Source organism: Pavona decussata, unplaced genomic scaffold (genome assembly GCF_977016875.1).
Source record: "Pavona decussata unplaced genomic scaffold, jaPavDecu1.1 SCAFFOLD_8, whole genome shotgun sequence".
Classification (NCBI taxonomy): Eukaryota; Metazoa; Cnidaria; class Anthozoa; order Scleractinia; family Agariciidae; genus Pavona; species Pavona decussata.
This window is the reverse complement of record NW_028145431.1, coordinates 3,259,481-3,278,443: the sequence shown is the minus strand read 5'-3', so window position 1 is coordinate 3,278,443 and position 18,963 is coordinate 3,259,481. Positions and strand designations below refer to the sequence as shown.

The 18,963-nt window shown below is 38.6% G+C and overlaps 3 protein-coding genes across 3 annotated transcripts; all 3 read left to right on the top strand.

The window, feature by feature from the left end:
* Positions 1-28: 28 nt before the first annotated feature.
* On the top strand, positions 29-7,892 carry LOC146488985 (uncharacterized). The gene is made up of 4 exons (XM_085112803.1): positions 29-2,598; positions 4,985-5,238; positions 6,342-6,456; positions 6,547-7,892. The coding sequence occupies exons 1-4, from the start codon at positions 2,520-2,522 to the stop codon at positions 7,686-7,688; spliced, it is 1,590 nt and encodes a 529-aa protein (XP_084968929.1). The 5' UTR covers positions 29-2,519; the 3' UTR covers positions 7,689-7,892.
* Positions 7,893-11,442: 3,550 nt separating this feature from the next.
* On the top strand, positions 11,443-15,002 carry LOC146488984 (uncharacterized). The gene is made up of 3 exons (XM_085112791.1): positions 11,443-11,917; positions 12,643-12,757; positions 13,393-15,002. Exons 1-3 carry the CDS (start codon positions 11,678-11,680, stop codon positions 14,520-14,522), a joined length of 1,485 nt encoding a protein of 494 aa, XP_084968917.1. The 5' UTR covers positions 11,443-11,677; the 3' UTR covers positions 14,523-15,002.
* A 2,419-nt stretch (positions 15,003-17,421) lies between these two features.
* LOC146488983 (uncharacterized) lies at positions 17,422-18,796 on the top strand. The gene is made up of 2 exons (XM_085112778.1): positions 17,422-17,744; positions 18,492-18,796. Exons 1-2 carry the CDS (start codon positions 17,439-17,441, stop codon positions 18,621-18,623), a joined length of 438 nt encoding a protein of 145 aa, XP_084968904.1. The 5' UTR covers positions 17,422-17,438; the 3' UTR covers positions 18,624-18,796.
* The last annotated feature ends 167 nt before the right edge of the window (positions 18,797-18,963 follow it).

Genomic DNA, 18,963 nt, shown 5'->3' with positions numbered 1-18,963 from the left:
TTCTTTTAGCACCTGGCAAAATTTTAAGTGACTCCTCCAGGGAAGATTTCTTTAAAACACGCAGGAAGAACTTGAAAAATTGGTCACCTTTTTCAAATTACAATCCATTTCCATGCTGTTCAGCTGCAGCCAAAGATAATAAATATTAGGTCCTGTGCACTAGTAGTGTTACTGCTGACAAAATTGAACCTTTATAACAGGTATTATAATTTTAACTGCACTTGCGCTCACAGCATGACAAATACAAACTGATTGCAAGGCTGACACTTAAGTAAAGGGCAATGTTTTTAACATTTTTTTAGCTTGGGTTTGTTTTCGACCTCCTAGGCCAATGGAGAAGACTATTAAGACCATTAAGGATTAAGTATAACGTTCAAGAACTTTTTCTTTGAAAGTCCACATACTGAGACGATGACGTTATTTTACGTGGATACGTCATGTGTTCTACACAGCCGCCATCTTGGATTTCTCGATTTCTTTAAAACCGTATTGACTCCGAATTGCATTGATTTCCCCTGGTTCTACTAAAATGACCTTAGTGTTTTCCCTAGAAACAAAAGAACGCCCGACATGACTAAGAAGTCCATTGACGAGAACGTCGAAAAACGAAAGCTTCGATGAGCTAAACAGTGTCTCTGTACGTTGCTAAAATTTGGTAGTTTTCTTGGACGTCCTTTGCAAGATAACATGAAAAATGACCAAATTCACAATTTTCAGGGAGAATGTGGGCACACGACGGTGATTTTAACTTTCTCTTTGTGGCATTGACCCCGCTATTGCTACATATTGCTGGATAATTAGGCCATATTGGACAAGTAGATCGTATTCGTATTCTCGCTATTGAACTGGAACTAGCTCAGCTTTTTCATCATCATCATCATCATCATCATCATCATTTATTTGCCTTATTAAATAAAAAGAAATCATTTAATTTACAATAATGGCGAGGAGACCTCAAGAAACCACCAAGCTTATAAGAGAGGCCACCTCGGCTGTCATTAATAAATAGAAAATATGGTGCTGCGTAAGTGCGGCTTGGTCAATTCATGATTTTACAGACAAAAAATGCAACATTTTTTCCTTAAAGGTGAAAAAATTAGATGAAGAAGTAATTGATATTGGGAGAGAGTTCCCATTTTGGGACCTTGGTAAAGGACTGTAAATTGCTTAAGATTTGTGCGACGAGAATGTGATCGATAGTGGTTGGCTGTTCTGGTACCAGAATTATGCACTTGGCTACTTGTTAAAAACAAATTCAGAAACATTGGAGGTAATAATTGGTTTTCATAATAAAACATAAATTTGGCTATTTAAGCAAAGAAACCTTATCACACGCAAATATATACCCCCTCCCCAGGTAACTCCATTGCAACCCGGGTCCAATTCAATATCGAGAATATAGTCTGTTGAACGGGTCAGATAAAGGCCCGTTTAACGGCTTCAACCGATTTGCAATTTGGTTCAACACGCGTTCAATACTTTGTTGAACCAAATGTCGGGGGTGTTTAAACAGTGGCGTCCAACATTGTTGAAAGCGTAAACGATGTTGAAAGCTTGTTGAATCAAATTTAACTTGGTCTAAAGTTTTATTCAACATCCATACATCGTTTCGTTTGTTCTCGAAAATGTTGGATGATGTTGAAGCCGTTTGAACATTCCGTTCAACGAGTTTGTCCAACATCCATTCAACTTTTGTTGAACGAATGTTGGTCAAATTTTGAAACCGTTTAACGTGAATATAATAAGTATGGATAAGTGACGTTTTCGTTGACGTTCTCGTCGTGCTTTCGTGAAGAGGTTTAATGAGCAAAACAATAGCTCTCCACAAGCGTGTTAATTGTGGTAGATTATTGGACGTCCTTTACAAAGCAGTTACGCGAAATCGTCAAATGCAAGGTTTTCTGGAGAACTTAGCCAGATGACGGTGAATTTATAATTTTCTTTCTTATTTTGAACATCGTACGGACCAATTTATTAAGCTCCTGGACGAGTTGCACATAATCTCTTTACGGTGGTCAAATTACCATATCGTACTTTTCAATGCACTTATCTTTGTTTCGTGACATTTCCGTGTTCCTCAAACATCGTATCCTGCGGGGTTATACGTTAACTGGGGTGATATAACGGCCCCGTGGGGTCAGTAATTGTGACGATCAGTATCGGTAGCGTCTTTGTTGCTAGCATTATGCTATGAGCACCCTAAACAAGAATGAATATTCAGATCTTTCAGTGCTGTCTAACTTTAATGAGCTTGCTCATCAATGTTTAATTTGCGGTTCGTTTTTTAAGCTAGCATTGGCTAAGAACCACTTTTAGAAACAAAACCGTGTACAAACCTCGCATGTCCTTCTTGCCATTTCCCTGGGCTATAGCTAGGCGCTGTATTTATAATCTATCATTTGCACCAACACAAGAACTAACAGAGGTTCTTCGAGGGAAACTGAAGCGGCGTGATCGCTATGTCACCTTAATTCTTCGGGCTTGAGAAAGCCTAGCTTCCAGGTTGGATCTCTGTAAAAATGGGAAATTTTTTAAAGGTTCTGTCATATCTGATCCTGTTTTACAGGTTCATGAGAGTTTGCAAAGGATCTCAAGAAGGTAAATGTTTGAAAATTGCCTAATTTGTAAATAATACGGTTAAACTTGTTCGTGCATTTTTTCTTCCCTTTCAATGATGTATTAGACTTTAAAAAGGACCAAACGATCTTTTTAGAGCCGAAGTTGGTTACACAGTACACTCGTAGTGTGTGGCTAAGATAATTCGTTACACTATCCACTTAGACCGTGCGTATACCCCAGGCCAATTAAACTTTGGTAAGGCCTTTCATTTTTTTCAGCTTACTTTCTAAATGAGAAAACATTTACATGATAAGTTTAAAGGAAACGACAAAACCTTTAAGTTTCCAAAACATGTTTCGACAGAGACTTCTGTCATCTTCAATTATTTGAGGTACAAAGCGTTGGAAGTTGACGCATTTTTGTCTACTTATTAGAAGTTCAACTTCCAACGCTTTGTACAACTAACTGAAGATGACAGAAGTCTCTTTCGGAACATGTTTTGCAAACTTAAAGATCTTGTCGTTTTCTTTAAAATTTTGACTTGCCTGCTACTATCAAGGCTATTTACATGATAGCAAATAATATCAGCTCTTCCCCATAAGTCAAAATGGCCACCGGTTCGCTGTTACGATATATATAATCTTGAACAAACATTTGATCAAGTTTCACGGCTTAAAACCGCAATACATTATCATTGTTCCACCGTTGCAACGTTTGATCAGACTTTTCAGAGATATCGTACAATACACAGTGTTTCAAAAGTAAAAAAAAAAAACGAATATTTTGTTAAACGTTGTGAAAACACGCAGTGTCGCTAAGCTCCAAAATGAGCGTTACATCATGCAGCTACAAAAAGAGCGCAATAATATTCAAGTAAATACGATATGTTGTTGGTATTTCAAACATTATAAAATATTATTCCTGCAACCCTAATGCCGTTTATTTTCGCGTGAATTTAATTGCTGTTTTAGTAACTTTCGTACTCGCACCACGCTAATTTAAGTCCGTGAGAATCAAACCCGTACCGTAAAAAATTTACTTGCCTTAACAGAATCATAAGGTGGTAATTAGCTCTTATAGCTCGGTATAGCACTGTGTAGTTTGTAATATTTTTAGTTTTGTGTATTATATTTTTACATGACCCGTTAACATAAACAAAGCTAAAATTTTGCAACTAAATTTGCATGTTTTAGTAATTGTGAACTGAGATTAGGACTGTGATATCTTTGTGAGGACGTCGACACCAATTTTAATTTTAACTAACTGGATCATAATATAGCTTACCGATTTGCGTTTTGTTTCGTTCTTCTCTTACACTTTGGCATCAGGCCATTAGAAATTTAAACGAACCTGAAATTGGGGCATACTTTTGTCGAGCAAATCATTCTGCAATGATCTCAACGAATAAAAAAACTGAGCCGTGATTCTGGTCCATACTGAAATTTTGCGATGTGTTGGCCCCTGACTGGGCGAAGCTTCCAGATAGCTTGTCAGTTTCTAATGAAGCTCAAACGCTATCTGACCTTATCAGGCTCAAAATAAGTTATAAGAAGGTCAACATTAACTACGAAATATTCTTTTTAAAATGCAAAAACCAATAATAGGGGCTCTTGTATACGTCATTTCTTAGGCAGGTTTTTAGCAAGCGTTATGTACAGTTAACTTCTTAATATGAGATGGAAAATTATAATTAGCAGGTTACGGTTCTCTACAAAACCAGCTGCAGATGTTAATCACAAAAGCTGGAAAACAATGCCGGTGGTCGAATTCAAACACTTTTAGAATTCGGCTTGTCGAAGATTTTCTTCTCTGCTATTAAGGTATATAAAAATTTCAGTAGTACAAAAGACGTTGCTTTTTCATGAGTAAACTAAATCTCGATCGTTTAGAGCATTATTTTTTTTTTCTAGTTCTGTTAACTCTATGGCGTACAAGGGGAAAGGGGGTGGATGCCAAACCTTCCCTCCCCCACCCCTGTAAGGTTTTTATCAGTTATTTTTTCAAAAGAATGTTTTGGAAGCTGATGAATGATGAATGAATGAAAATAGCACAGCAAAATCCCACCCCTCTTGTACCACGATCATGGAGATATGACTTAGTTTGCATCCAGAGGGTTGAATATTGCATGTAAGCTTATAAACCAAAGAAATCATTCTTCGCGATCACAGAAAAAGAAAACAAGAAAACTTCCCAATCATTTGACAAGAAAACGAAGCATGACAACGCGTGCGACTAACAAAAATACATTTAAATATCTTTGCGATAAGTCAGTCACAGCGAGCTGCATTACAAAACTAACGCCAACGTATATATACACATATTGAAAATCACTCAGTATGATAGCTTATCACGATCTTTACGAGATTATATAATATGAACATGATAACAAATTCGAATCCTGAATGACATTTTGAATTATCCACAGAAAACTGTGGTCGAATCTTACAGTTTCAAGATTTAGTCGAGAGCCACAGCCTCGTAAGTCACGTGTTCAAGAGAGTTGAAGTCACGTCCCCGGATGTTTGTGAGATCCATTGTTTCATAGAAGCTGACTGTGTGTCATTCAATGTCGCACCACTACAAGATGGAAAGCATCAGTGTCAGCTGAGCGATTCAGATCACAGAAAGCATCCCCATGATTTTGTCTATGAAATTGGAGTAATTTACATCTCAGTCGTGGTGAGTATCCCACTCTTGAAAATGATGTATTATTATTCAGTGACTAACACACGCCTACGCGGAAAAAGAAAATCCGAGTGACCCTATCAGGAGTCGAACTCATTCCCCCGTAAGTTCGGATGCTCTACCACTGAGCTGCAACAGGCACTTGGGGGCTAAGGTTCATATGACCAAACATCCTGCAAACTGCTATGTTAGAAATCACGGAATGTCAATGAACCAACTCTCGTGCGTTGATTAGCTGAGAGAGGACAATACAACTCCAAAGTGCAACCCAGAGCAACCTCTAGTTGGTAACACCAAGTCGTAGGTGTCCATTAAAGTAAAGATTACAGGATTTTTTTTATTGTTGCTTAAATAAGAAAATTTTACAAGATGCTTAAGGTTCCGAACATTGCCAGAATATTTTGAGGATCGTGATAGTTAATTCATGTTCATTATACGAAGACGTTCAATTTATCACCACATCAAGATTTGCTAAGTTGATTGGAAGATTAATAGGAGCCCGTTTAGAGTTCGATCCCTTTAAACCTCTGTCAGGTTATTTTTGCTGTTTAATTCGGAACACTTTCAATGTGAAATAATTTAAATAAGCTATTCTTATCTTCTCCTTCTTGGATAATTATAAAAGAAGAAGTTTTAATAATACATTACACTTATTTTTATTTCAAGCATTCCGTGAACTTTGCTTTCTCGACAAACCATTTCATCTTACATTTGTCTTTTGTTGTTGGTTTTTCTGTTGTTGTACTGATAAACGATAAGAGACGTTTCTAGTGTTCGAGTAAGAGAACGACTAAGAACACGAGATTGACTTCAAGTTTTTAGCGAAGTACTAAGAACAGATATATCTCAGGAAGCTTAATTTTACTAGAGACTAGATCAGCTACGATTCGAGAAATTGTTTTTGTCACTAAGCCCTTCTCACAAAAACTCGTAGTACAATGACGACGGCTGTCTCGTTTTCCCGCCAAAATGGCACTTGGTTTATGCGCGCGCACTCTCTCTGTTGGAAAAAACTCGTACTTGTACTAGAATCTAAAGGGCTCTCTATATATATAACACTACTAACCTATATACACACTGCCTTTTTTCCTGTGTAGAATCATTGTTACAGCAATCCCTGTCCTGTGAACAGTCGTTGTCAAACAGGCTTCACTACCAAAGGTTATCGCTGCTTATGCACAGGTGGATTCACTGGCGAAAACTGCACCGACGGTAAATTTCTCTATCATTAGAAAATCTGTATAGTAAGATTAACACCAGCTGGTTTTTTTCGTGTGAGTGATGTTAGCTGTTGCCTTTTAGTGTTTCCATCAGTGCAAGTGTTTCCTAACGTCCTCACCACAGAGGAGGACAGTAATGTCACTATGATGTGTCACGTGACAGGGCATCCTTTGCCAGATGTGACGTGGAGCAGGTCTGAAGTGAGTCTCCCTGCCTTAAGGAGCATCGTGAATGAAGGAAATCTGACCATACTGAATGTTAGTACAACTGACAGTGGTTCATATGTATGCACCGCGAGAAGCATTGTGGGTACCAACTCATCATCGGCTCAGCTTCAAGTTTACTCAGTTCTCAAGTTCCCCACCAGGCCCCCATCCTCTGTGCTTGTGTACACTGGTCAGACGTTGAACTTGTCGTGCTCTGCCTCAAGTGATCTTGAAACAACGATCACGTGGGCGTTTAATGGCATCATGTCACTTCCGCAAGGCGCGCATACTGATGCCTCAAGTAACTTGATCATTATGCCAGTTAGCATCAATCATGGTGGCAATTATACTTGCAGTGCCACGAACTCACTCAGCACCCTTCAGGCCAATGTTAATGTTCGCGTCAAAATCCCAGAAACCTGCAGCAGCGTAAAAGCGAACATCAATGACGTCAGTGGTAATTACGTCATCGATCCTGATGGTGAACAAGGCGAGGCTCCATTTTCTGTTTATTGCAACATGAACGACAAAGGAGGTGTTGGAGTGACAGCTGTCAGTCATAACAGTGAAGGGAGAACCCATGTTAAAGGATTTGACCGTGCTGGGAGTTACTCACGTGATATCCAGTATATCGGCGCCAGTCTCCCGCAGATCATAGGACTGATAGAAAAATCGAAGAAGTGTCAGCAGTTTATCAGTTACGAGTGCAAGGGGTCTATGTTCTATTCCCATAACTCCAACACCCAATATGCTTGCTGGGTGTCACGTGACGGTCGCCAGATGACGTATTGGAGTGAAGCAAGTCAAGGTTGCACATGCGGAATAACGAGCTCCTGTATTGATCCTAAGAAGCTCTGTAACTGTGATAAGAATGACCCTAATTGGCAGGAAGACCGTGGCATACTGACAAATAAGTTGGACCTTCCTGTACTTCAGCTGAGATTCGGTGACACAGGGCATAATGGAGAAGAAGGATACCATACGCTGGGAAAATTAGAATGCTATGGAATGAACTAAGACAGGCGTTCTATTACAGTAAACGTACATGAACTGTTTAAAATGTCTCAACGCAAGTATTATACCCAGTGAAAGGAAGATTGATTCAGGATAGACTAGAAAGATATGACATGATCAGAAAAGTAGAATGTTTGTGAAATAATAAAAAATTAGTAAGGACAGGGAACACTAGAGCAGGGATTTTTATTTCAGGAAAACCTTCATTAGTTCAGTGTAATGGTATTTTAAAGAATTATTAAAGCGCGAAGACATTAGTTTTGTCTTCATTTCTGACTGATCAACACTGGAGGTAATTTTTGTTCTCACAGAATATGGACTTGAAACTAACCAGAATTCGTGCGTTGGATCCCGTTTTTTTAATTCTTTTAAAAATTTAATCTTCTGGTTGAGTACTGATACAATTGAGTCATTTATACTCTGCATAAGTGAAGTACTTGTTTATGTAATTATTCTTATAATTATTCACCTCAATGTCGATCAATAATGTAGATATTTACCTCACAGAGTATACCAAGGCAGTTGATAGCCAGCCACACGGCCCCAGTCGGTTTCAGTTTTATTAATTAGCGGAAAAAATCTCGTGAAATCAGGAGGCTACTTTTGAGGTGAATTAGAAACTGACTATATCATAGGCTCATGCCATCTGTTTTTCTTTTGGTCTGAGCTGATCTATCTTTGCAGTATAAATAAAGTATTTGTTACTATTATAATTATTATTCATTATCTGGAGGTTGAGTTGAATTATTAACGGATGTAGTTTAAGTGAAGAATTTGAATAAAAAACGTTCAAAACTTCAAAATTGTTTCAATACAATAATACAATATTTATTTTGCCATAGACAACATTTACAGATGGAAAAAACGAAGAAAATTTCTGCAGAGAAAGAGGGGAGTATTGCGTTCCATCCAGTGGGGTATTTTACCATGTAATTTGCCCATATAGCGAGTTTTTTAATCGACTGTCGCAAAAACCTACTGTAATTACTTTGCCCGATCACAACAAATATAAACAGCGCAATGAACCAACTGAAATTCGAAGCAACTTTATGTAACCTGGAAAACGGGTTCGCAAGTGAACAATTTGGTTTTGGTTCTCACTGGTAGAGATAGCAATTCTTTGAATCAATAAAACAACTTAGTAAATCAAAGCCAAAGCAAACGCGAAACACTTTCGATAGTTAATTGAAAACCGCTCAAGTGGGGAGTTGATTTATCCAACTGGGGTGACCTTCACCGTTTGCAACGTCTTACATGGTTGGTCGAGAGGACAAAAGAACGAACAACAGAACAATGTTCCTAACCCTAAAATACAATGCAGCTGCAGGTTATCAGGGTCCAGTGAAAATAGAGCTTTTGAAAGGTACAGGTCTATTGAACCAACTGCACATGCCCGGGGCTTTGATTCATGAAACTGTCCAAAGTCAACTGAAGATACATCTGTCCTCAGTATTAGGACTATCGAATGGTCTTTGCGAGCATTTGCGAGCATTTGCGAGCATGCGAGCAGTATGTTTATTTTTGCTGGCACGAGCAGTTGACAAATTTTTCTTGCGAGCAGTGAGCACTTTAGAAAATACAGATGACGAGCGTCTTTAGAAAAATACAGATGGCGAGCAGCGAACAGTTCGAGTACTTCGTAAATTTTCCGTTAGCCGGAATCTCTCTTTTATTTAAAACAGGATACGTTGTTTTGCGCCAAGTAATAGCCAATAATCTGGCTGACACCTCCAAAACAGAACAATAGTTACAGGCTAAACTCAGTTGAAGAAAGACTGAAGCCAGAGGTAAGGATGTCTCAGCCTTTTTGTTCTTAGCCATATCATTACTGATTTTTCGTTTATCTATGTATAAAAAATAACTACAAAGGAGGATTAACGAAATTTCGAGCAATCGAGCACATGTTAACGAGAATGCGAGCATGCGAGCAGTTGCAAAAATTTTGCGAGCACGAGCAAGCGAGCACCCGTGTAATTTTTGCGAGCAATTTGAGCAGAGGCCAAATTTTGCCAAATTTTGCGATACCCCTAGTATTGTTTTCTAAACAATGATAGCTTGGTGAATCCTGCCCCGTGGGGCTTTACCAACATAGGAATTATGGCGCTTGCGTTAGAATTCACAAATACATTATCTAATTTTGCCATTTAATAATGTACCTGTGACAATGACTAAATAAACTTAAGACGAGAGGCAGTTGCGAAACAATAACTGAGAAAGTTTGTAAACAACTCTCCTAATCCCGAACTTTCCTCATTTTTCCCATTTACAAACAACACACGCTAGCTACAATTATTGTTTCTATGTATGAATTAACTCTCTAGTCGGGGGTCCATAGTGAATATTATGTTCCTCAGTTCAACTCACAAATTCCTAATCAACTGCTGCCATTGTATAAAGTGTTTTTTTCTCTTGTGTGATTACGACCGCAAAAACATTCGATTAAATATAGTTCGAATGTGATTCTAGTGTAAAGAATTAAGTGATACAATGCTTTTTGTATTTCTGAGTTGTGTTCTGATTGGCGTTTGCAAAGGAACGCAAGAAGGTAAGTCAGTGTTTTATCACTGAGTCAGCCTTTAAAAAGTCAGTTTTTGTTGATTTTTGTTTGTGTGTTGTTGCCTTTGTATGTCGTGAAATTTGTGATTAGGTTTTTTTTTCTTGTTTATGTTTCAGTTTCATACATTGTTGCGCTTCAGTACTAAGAAACAACAATTGATAAATATGGTTAAACGAAAACTAAAAGCCAGTATGTTCGCTTATAAGAGCGTTGTCAGTATTATATTCAACATTCTTTTCAAAACCACACACACCTTAATATAACTATTGCTGACATTTTTACTCAGTCAGCTTGGCTTAGCATTCGCCTCTCTCTTTTTAGACTTCTGAAACCAGTGTGCCACCTTTAAATCTCAGATCTAGCCGAAAAAAGTTTTTTTCTCCATTGCGGTTTTTAAAAGTTTAGGTTGTTTGTAGAATTTTTCGACATGTATCATCAAACAACTTTAATTTATGTATAATTAAAGAGGATAACAATCAATCCAACTATAGCATTTAATTACACTGCTTTTACTCAAACCGGAAAAACATCCCTTGAATTGACCAATCCCCTTTAACACTGATAGATATAAGGAATGAGAATATATAATATTTACGACCGTTTGCGGATTGACCCACACGCGTTTTGGTTTGAATGCTGTGATATCTTACTTGCTGTGTTATGTTTGGGGCAAAACTGAAAAATGATCTTCAGAAATCATTGATAAAAAAAATAGCATTTACAAGGATTTAAAAGAATTCACTAAAAACTGTTCATAGTTGTTATAGATGATATAATTATGACAACTAGTTGTCAATTTCCAAAAATTGATAAACAAATAAATAACTTTAATGTTGCTTGTTATCATTCTATTGTTTTAAGACAAAATTCAGATTAGTTGCGTGGGATAAAATTGGTCAAATTACACTGCGTGGATCCGGACCTCATACGGGAATTTCCTCGATAGGTTTGCAAAGAAAGCGCGCGGGGGACAGTACGTGTCATATCATAGTTAACAATTATTATCTGAAATCGAGGTGAATAATAAGTAAGATCTTTGAAGCGAAAGCAAGCAAAAGATAGTGGTCCCCTTTGTGTTTTAGGAGTATCTTCTTCGTGAATTTAATGATTTGTGCGACAGAATTATGAGCAAAGGCATTATTCACCACCTAGGAGGTGGACAATGCTGAATTTTTCGAGATAACGGACCAATCAAGATTGCGTTAAACGCCAAGATTGCTGAGTTAGTATATACTGATTATCAATATCCTTTTCTGGGTCCAAATTTGACGTACAGTTTTGTTTCAAAATTTGGGTCATTTCTGCTTTTTCTTCCGGTCCATTAAACGTTCTGTTTATAGTCATCGCTCGATCTTAGATTTGTCTAGAAACACGTAATCTGAATACACGAAAAGATTATATTATCGATGTATCATCCACAGAAAATTGCCCTCGAATGTTGGAGTTCAATGATTCAATCCGCGGCCGCATTCTCTTTGGTCACGTGATCAAGAAAATTGAAATCACAACCCCGGATCTTTGCGAGATCCAGTGTTTTACAGAAGCTGAGTGTGCGTCATTCAATGTCATACCGCTACAAAATGGAAAGCATCAGTGTCAACTGAGTGATTCAGATCACAGACAACATTCTTCGGACATGATCTATGAAGCTGAAGCAACGTATACACCAGTTGTGGTAATAATAATAATAATAATAATAATAATAATAATAATAATAATAATAATAATAATGATGATGATGATGATGATGATGATAATGATGATGATGATGATGATGATGATGATGATGATGATGGTGATGATGATGATATGGCAAATTGGAATTTTATGCTTGCGACCAATGATCATTTTTTTCGAAAAACGAAGCTTTAAGGGCAACTGAGAAACTCTGAGGTACAGATTTCAGTCAAAGACGTTATCACCCGATATACCAGCTAGCCACCAGCCACCACCACCACCGATATACCTCTTCCCCCCCCCCCCCCCCTCTCCCCCGCCCTCCACAACATGTGTGGCTAATTGATAAAGAGCAACAAATGATGGTCACAGGCTGATTAAACAGAAAATGTGGTTTTCTTCACGCGGTCATTTTAAAGACTATTGTGCGACCGTAAGGGAGGCTGACTGAAAATGCGATTTTCTTTCTTTCTCTTTACTCGTGAATATTAAAAGTCAGGCGACGGTTGTCAATCCAGATGAAGCATTTCCTCCTGATCCTTTATCCTACCTTGTACCACGTGATATATTTCGTCCGCTGTGAACGTGCGGAAGGGTTATAAATTGGAATATTTTAGCCTAGCTACAGCGTACTTTCGTAATGTTTAACGCAAGGCCAAAATAAGCCGCTTAGGTAGTGTTGAAGGATAGCAATGGTGACTGTGTTAACTTTCTCCGTTGTAGAATCATTGTTCCAGTAATCCCTGTCCAGTTAGCAGTCGATGTCAAACAGGATTCACAGCCAAAGGTTATCGCTGTATTTGTCCAGTTGGATTTACCGGAGAAGACTGCAGCAATGGTATTTATAATTTGAGCATTTCGAACTCCTTTCTTATTCATATCATTGTATTCACATCATTTGTCCATTTAGTTAGTATTCATTCTTTCCTTCATTCATTCGTGCGTGGGTGCGTGCGTTCTCTCGTTCGTTCGTCCGTTCATTCATCAATTCATTCAAGTAATTCGTCCCTGCCTAGGTTTTCTTTGTGGCAACAAAAACGACCTTGCACCACTTTCGTATCAGTTGAGAGTACTTGACTAAAACCATGGATAATGCAACAAAACTAAAATTGGAGTTTGGAACAAAAACTCGGCTCCATGAGGTATTGTAAGATAAAGTTTGGGAGGAAGTGGGACTTTCAACATTCCTTACCAAGACCAAATGTTACATGAACGCAGTTTTCAATCGACTGTGTTACTGGGAACAGAGCAAATCCATTGGTTGCTCTGTTTGATGTTCGTTGCTTTCTCCTGTCCACCACAGAAATCATAGCTCCTGTGGTTTACAATGATGTCCGGGCTCCCCACAGTTAATGGAGTAGGCACTGATAGGAAATTCAGGAATTTACCAATTGTTTGCACCCTCCTTAGAAAAGGCAGAAGAAATTAACAAAACATATGGATGTCATTTGGCTTTTCGCTTTTTCCCAACAGTGATTCCAGTTAGCGTTACCATCTCTCCAAAATCAATCTCAACACAACAAGGCCAACACGTGACTTTCACATGCAGTGCAACTGGTCCACCAGAACCTGTGGTCACGTGGAGTAAGTCTCAAGGAAACCTCCCAGTGTTAAGGAATGTTGTCAGTGGTGGAAAGCTCACCATTGTGAATGTTACCAGACAAGACAGTGGCTCATATGTGTGCAATGCTACAAATGCCATCAGCGGAAATTCTTCATCTGTGGAGCTAAAAGTGTTTTGTTCTCTTGTCTCCATCAACAAACCCACTTCGTCAATCGTTTTGTATGTTGGACAAGCGCTGCAACTTTCATGTCCTGCTTCAGCTGGTGCAGCGGTGGTCTGGATATACAATGGAACTACGTCACTGCCTCAGGAAGCATTGATCGAGTCACCAGACACACTATTGATTCCGTCACTTAGCAAGTATCACGCTGGAACTTTTTCTTGTGTGTCAGGAAATTCTGTTTTCTTGAATGCCAATCTTTCTGTCAAGTATCCTGAAACATGCACTACAGTGAAACAACACATCTGCGACATCAGTCGCCATTACGTCATAGATCCTGATGGTGGACAAGGAATAGCTCCGTTTACCGTTTACTGTAATATGACAGACAAGGGAGGCGTTGGCGTGACAGCTGTCACTCATAACAGCAAGAACAGAACTCATGTAATGGGATTTGAACCACCTGGTAGTTATTCACGTGATATCCAGTATAGCGCAAGTGCCTCACAGATCCAAAAGCTGATAGCTGTTTCCAGCAACTGTGAACAGTTTATCAAATTCGAATGCAAGGGTGTATTGCTATTTTGGAATGGTGAAGCTTGGGGATGGTGGGTGACACATGACGGGAAAGTTATGACCTACTGGAGTGAAGCGAGTGAAGCTATTCAGGGTTGTGCGTGTAGAGCGACTAGTTCGTGTGCTAATCCTCAACATTTTTGCAATTGTGATATTAATGATAATGTTTGGCGTGAGGATAGTGGTCTTTTGACCAATAAGTCGCATCTTCCAGTCTCTCAGCTAAGGTTTGGAGACACTGGCTTAGATCCAGAGGAAGGATATCACACGCTGGGAAACCTGAAGTGTTATGGAATGGGTTAAAATATTTCACACGCTAGGAAACTCGGAGTGCATTGGAATTAATTAACCCTCTCTGCATCTCTCCTCTTTTTCGTCTCCACTGATGGGGAAGGGGGAGGGGTGGGGGTACGTCCCCCTCAATAACTCCAACAGTATTAGAACTATGACACTTGGACGATAGACAGTACTTGCATTGCAATGACGTTTCTTTTGAGGCCCGCATCGAGAAATGGCGTCATTTGACTTGAGATTACGTCATGGCGGCAATCTTGGATTTTTTGGATGTCCTCAAAAGTTCAGACAACCACCAAAATTAATCAGACTAATCGAAACCAATAGAAGAACACTAAAATGATCTAAAACATAAAATTACTGTGAGAAAGTCAATTTTTGTTCATAAAAATCAGGGCTACAAAAATTTCAAACACTTAGACCTATGACACTTGGACGATAGACAGTACTTGCATTGCAAGCTATCAAATTCCCCTTGTCTACGGTAGACACGAGCGTGTTCAAAAACACCTTACAACAAGTTCAGTATTGAGATTCACTGAATGAAAACCTGCTGAGTCAATTCTCGTTTACTAACTTGCTGTAATATATTGCTTCATTTATCTCTTAGTATGTATAAAATACCGTATTTACTCGTATAAGCGCCGCGGCGCTTATTTAATTTTTGGTGTCTCCTGTGCGGCGCTTATTCGAGGGCGGCGCTTATTTGAGGGCGGCGCTTATTAAAAGGCTCATACCACAAAGCCAAAACATTTTGATTGTACAAGCAAACGCTGACAATCTCCTTACTGCAACAGTTACAGGGCAGAGAAAGAGGGAGGTTGGGCTTCTCTTACCGGCAAAGTTTGCAGCCTTCACGCAAAAACTGAAGAACGCGAACATTTTGAAGAGAGAACTAAATGAAAGAGCATCAAGATATACTCACTTCGAACTGAAAACATCACTATTGATGAAAATAAATTCCCATTGTTGGCTTAGAACCGCATTGCAGCGATTACAGTGTATTTTTATCATCTTATGGAAATACTCAAATAATCGCCGCACCGGTGCTGCGGCGCTTATTCGAGGGCGGCGCTTATTAACCATTCCGCTCCATGTGCGGCACTTAATCGAGGGCGGCGCTTGTTCGGGGGCGGCGCTTATTCGAGTAAATACGGTAAACACACTATATTGCATAAAAAGTGCTTTCTACAAAACGGCATTTACGTACTTCAGAGTAATGGCTAATGTTGCAAAGCTTATCGTTTCCTACGCTCACTCGCTAGATTTCTAGATCTGATACATCATCACTAAGGCCTTTCTCCGCCAATAATTTCAGAGCATACACATTAAAATTCAAAGCTATATATCACGCTGGCAATTCTCACTGTCTCTATTCATCAATATTTAAAAAGATTGCTAATGTTCAAAGCAATGCAAGCGATCTAAATCAACATTTCTTCTTTTTATACTAATGATCACAATTACGATACACGTTGAGGTTCATCGTTTGCTATCGAGAGCTCTCTCATACGCGAAGATGCCGTTTATTTTCCTGATATGGCTTCTAGTGGGAAGTTGCGTTGGAATTCAACAAGGTAGGGAGTTGAAACAGCAGCTAGCTTATGAAGTTAAGTTACTCTGTTTTTGCATTGAAAAGTTAAAGGTTGTAGGGTGGAGAACCATCGTGATCGATGATTGATCACGATTGATCTTACGCTTAGTTTCCTTTATGGAGCACTGGGCAGAAACTGGCTTAACTGGACTCCAGTATATCTTGGTCTTTTCATGTACAACACCTTCTGAGCTTTTTTCAAAAGCCCTTAGTTTTTCTCGGAAAGATTCATTGAGATGTGGTTAGCATCCACAAGGTGAGCTTTTACTTGGTGATTTATTTTCAAAAAGTAGTTATTAAATAAAGAAGATAGAGAGCTCTTCAGCGGAAGAATCGATCTTGTTCTATACAGATAAAAAAAATTTTGTCGACGAAACTTAATGTATGGTTAGCTGCCGCGAACAATTTAGCAAACATCCATTGTTGACAAAAAAATAACTAATTATCAAAATGATTCTCTGTACACATATATTGCTTTAGAAGCAAAGTGCCTTTGAAAGAAAAAGAAACAAAAAGCATTTTTGCCTATAATTGCATGTCTACTGATGAAAGTGTATCATCAGCGTTTCTCTTTTCTTTTGGAGGCCAGCTACTCAGTGAGTTAATTATGTTTTGCTTAAATGCGTCGTGTTCTTGGTGAAATTGAGACCAGTGAATATCTGAGTAGTTGTTTTAATTGTTTCTAGGGGTCAATCATGTCATTTTTTTAGAAACTAAATTAAAATGTCGCTGCCATTCAAATTAAACGCCAACAACAAAAGGTGGCTGATTCTTCGAGGTTTGACATTCACAAACCCCCAGCGTGCGAGGAAACGTTGTCATAGAACTGTCCAAATTAAAGTAAACATGTTGCGAAATGTCCCTACCGCTTTTTTTATTCTATTTTTTTTTTACCCTAAATATGAAATTTCATATTTAGAACCCAAATTTAATCCGTGGTCTCTGACGTTCCTGGTTTGATTCAGCCACTCAGGTATTATCATAGTGAACCGTAATGGAAACCTCGTTCAATGCTTGTGGGTAATCCTCCGTTTACTCTTTATAATTGCCTTTCGTGTACCTGGCACGGAGGCTATCGACTAGAATTCCAACCTCATGCTGAAGAAACCGGTTTAAGTGCCACTATTTCCATGTTGTAAGGCCTCTAAAAAAAACAAGCGATATGCTATTTCTGAGTTGCTCTAAACCTCATTATGAAAGCGAGGTTAAGGTGAAAGCTTTTCATATCAGAATTAGTTTTGTTTGCATATGAATAAACAGTAATTTTCATAATAAAAACTTTGCACTTAGCCTTTCTTTTATAATGAAGTTCAAAGTAACTCGGATATGGAATGGTCTATTACACTTTGATAAGTTATAATAACACAGTCTTTATGCTCTTAGATGCTTGTCGCACCTTGCGCTTTACAAAGCCGATGAACGGGAACACCCTTGCAGGACACATAATCAGGAATTTAAAAGTTGAAGCAGAAAGTTCATGCAAATTAAGCTGTTACTTCGAAGCAAATTGTGTTTCTGTCAACACTGGACCTTTGCAAGGTGGTAAACACGTGTGTGAGTTAAGTGACTCAGATCATCACATTCATCCTCGAGATCTGATCACCAGGGAGGGGTACGTCTACTGGCCAACCAAGCAGGTAACAAGCAATAAGTTATGTGGACGCCTTTGTTCAGTAATTCCCTCGTATGTCCGTTCATTCATTTATCTCGACACTTGTTCATTTATAGATCCTATCATATAAATCAATTTAGTCTCAGCACACGCACCGATTAATTGGGGGATTGAATTATCAGTGGCTGAACTGGACAAAGAAAATGGATGAGTGGACAAAAATCGGCCCGCTCCGGATTAAAAAATGCAGCTGAATAGGGGCGACCTGCACGGTTCGTCGTGAGGACAAAAGAACGAACAACAGAACAATGCTCCCAACCCTAAAAAACAACGCAGCTGCAGGTTATCAGGGTCCAGTGAAAATAGAGCTTTTGAAGGGTTCGGGTCTACTGGCTGAATGATTCAGAACTGACATAAATAATTAATAGTATAACAACAGCGTTCAATTTCACAAGGAAAGAGAAATTCACTCTGAGGTAGCGGTCGTGTGTCCACATTCTTCTTCAGAACCTTTGAATTTGGCCATTTCAAGTTGTTTTCCAGATGCAAAAGAAATTGTAAAAAAATGTGCTAAACTTTATAACGCAAGTGTACAACCATCGTTTTGCTCATTTTAAAAATCCCTTCTTTTTTGACGTTCCCTCTATTTTCGTCTTCTTTCTTTACCATACTAGAATTGTGTATTCCTGTAAAAGATCTAAATATATTAAATAAAGTTGTTGTTTTTGTTGTTATTAATTGCGATTTGTCTCAAATTTCTATGCATGAACAGAACTTCTGCCTGTCTAATTCCTGTAACCCAACAAATACATTGACTTGCCAGAGTGGATTTTCAGAAAGGGGATTTCGCTGCGTGTGCAAAGCTGGTCACCAAGGCGACAACTGTGACGAAGGTAAACAGTAACTCTGAGAAGCGCCCGGGAAAATCCCCAAACTACAGTGTAGTTCCGCTATGTATCAATTAAATCTTCATCCTTTTCGAATGCTAAAGAATTGTAAAAGAAGAAAAGTTTAACTTTGCATAGCATTAGTATTATTTTTAATTATATTTTATCGTAGTAAATGTTGACAATTTAGGATTTCACTTGCAAAGCTCACAAGTTAGAGCCACCGTGTTTTATATAAAGCATCTGAGCGATTTAAAATTGGACAGGGCTATTCAACACTTTTAATTGTAAGAGATCACGCTTCCTCATGAAGATTAGTTAAATGTAACCAAAATGATGGGCAAATTCATTAATAAA

Excerpts from the sequence above, each read along its gene's own strand:
- LOC146488983 (XM_085112778.1), top strand. The coding sequence starts at position 17,439 with ATGGTCTATTACACTTTGATAAGTTATAATAACACAGTCTTTATGCTC. Across the intron at positions 17,745-18,491 it reads TCTACTGGCCAACCAAGCAG|AACTTCTGCCTGTCTAATTC; the intron begins GTAACAAGCAAT and ends ATGCATGAACAG.
- LOC146488984 (XM_085112791.1), top strand. The coding sequence starts at position 11,678 with ATGTTGGAGTTCAATGATTCAATCCGCGGCCGCATTCTCTTTGGTCAC. Across the intron at positions 11,918-12,642 it reads CAACGTATACACCAGTTGTG|AATCATTGTTCCAGTAATCC; the intron begins GTAATAATAATA and ends TCTCCGTTGTAG. Across the intron at positions 12,758-13,392 it reads CGGAGAAGACTGCAGCAATG|TGATTCCAGTTAGCGTTACC; the intron begins GTATTTATAATT and ends TTTTCCCAACAG.
- LOC146488985 (XM_085112803.1), top strand. The coding sequence starts at position 2,520 with ATGGGAAATTTTTTAAAGGTTCTGTCATATCTGATCCTGTTTTACAGG. Across the intron at positions 2,599-4,984 it reads TTGCAAAGGATCTCAAGAAG|AAAACTGTGGTCGAATCTTA; the intron begins GTAAATGTTTGA and ends AATTATCCACAG. Across the intron at positions 5,239-6,341 it reads TAATTTACATCTCAGTCGTG|AATCATTGTTACAGCAATCC; the intron begins GTGAGTATCCCA and ends TTTCCTGTGTAG.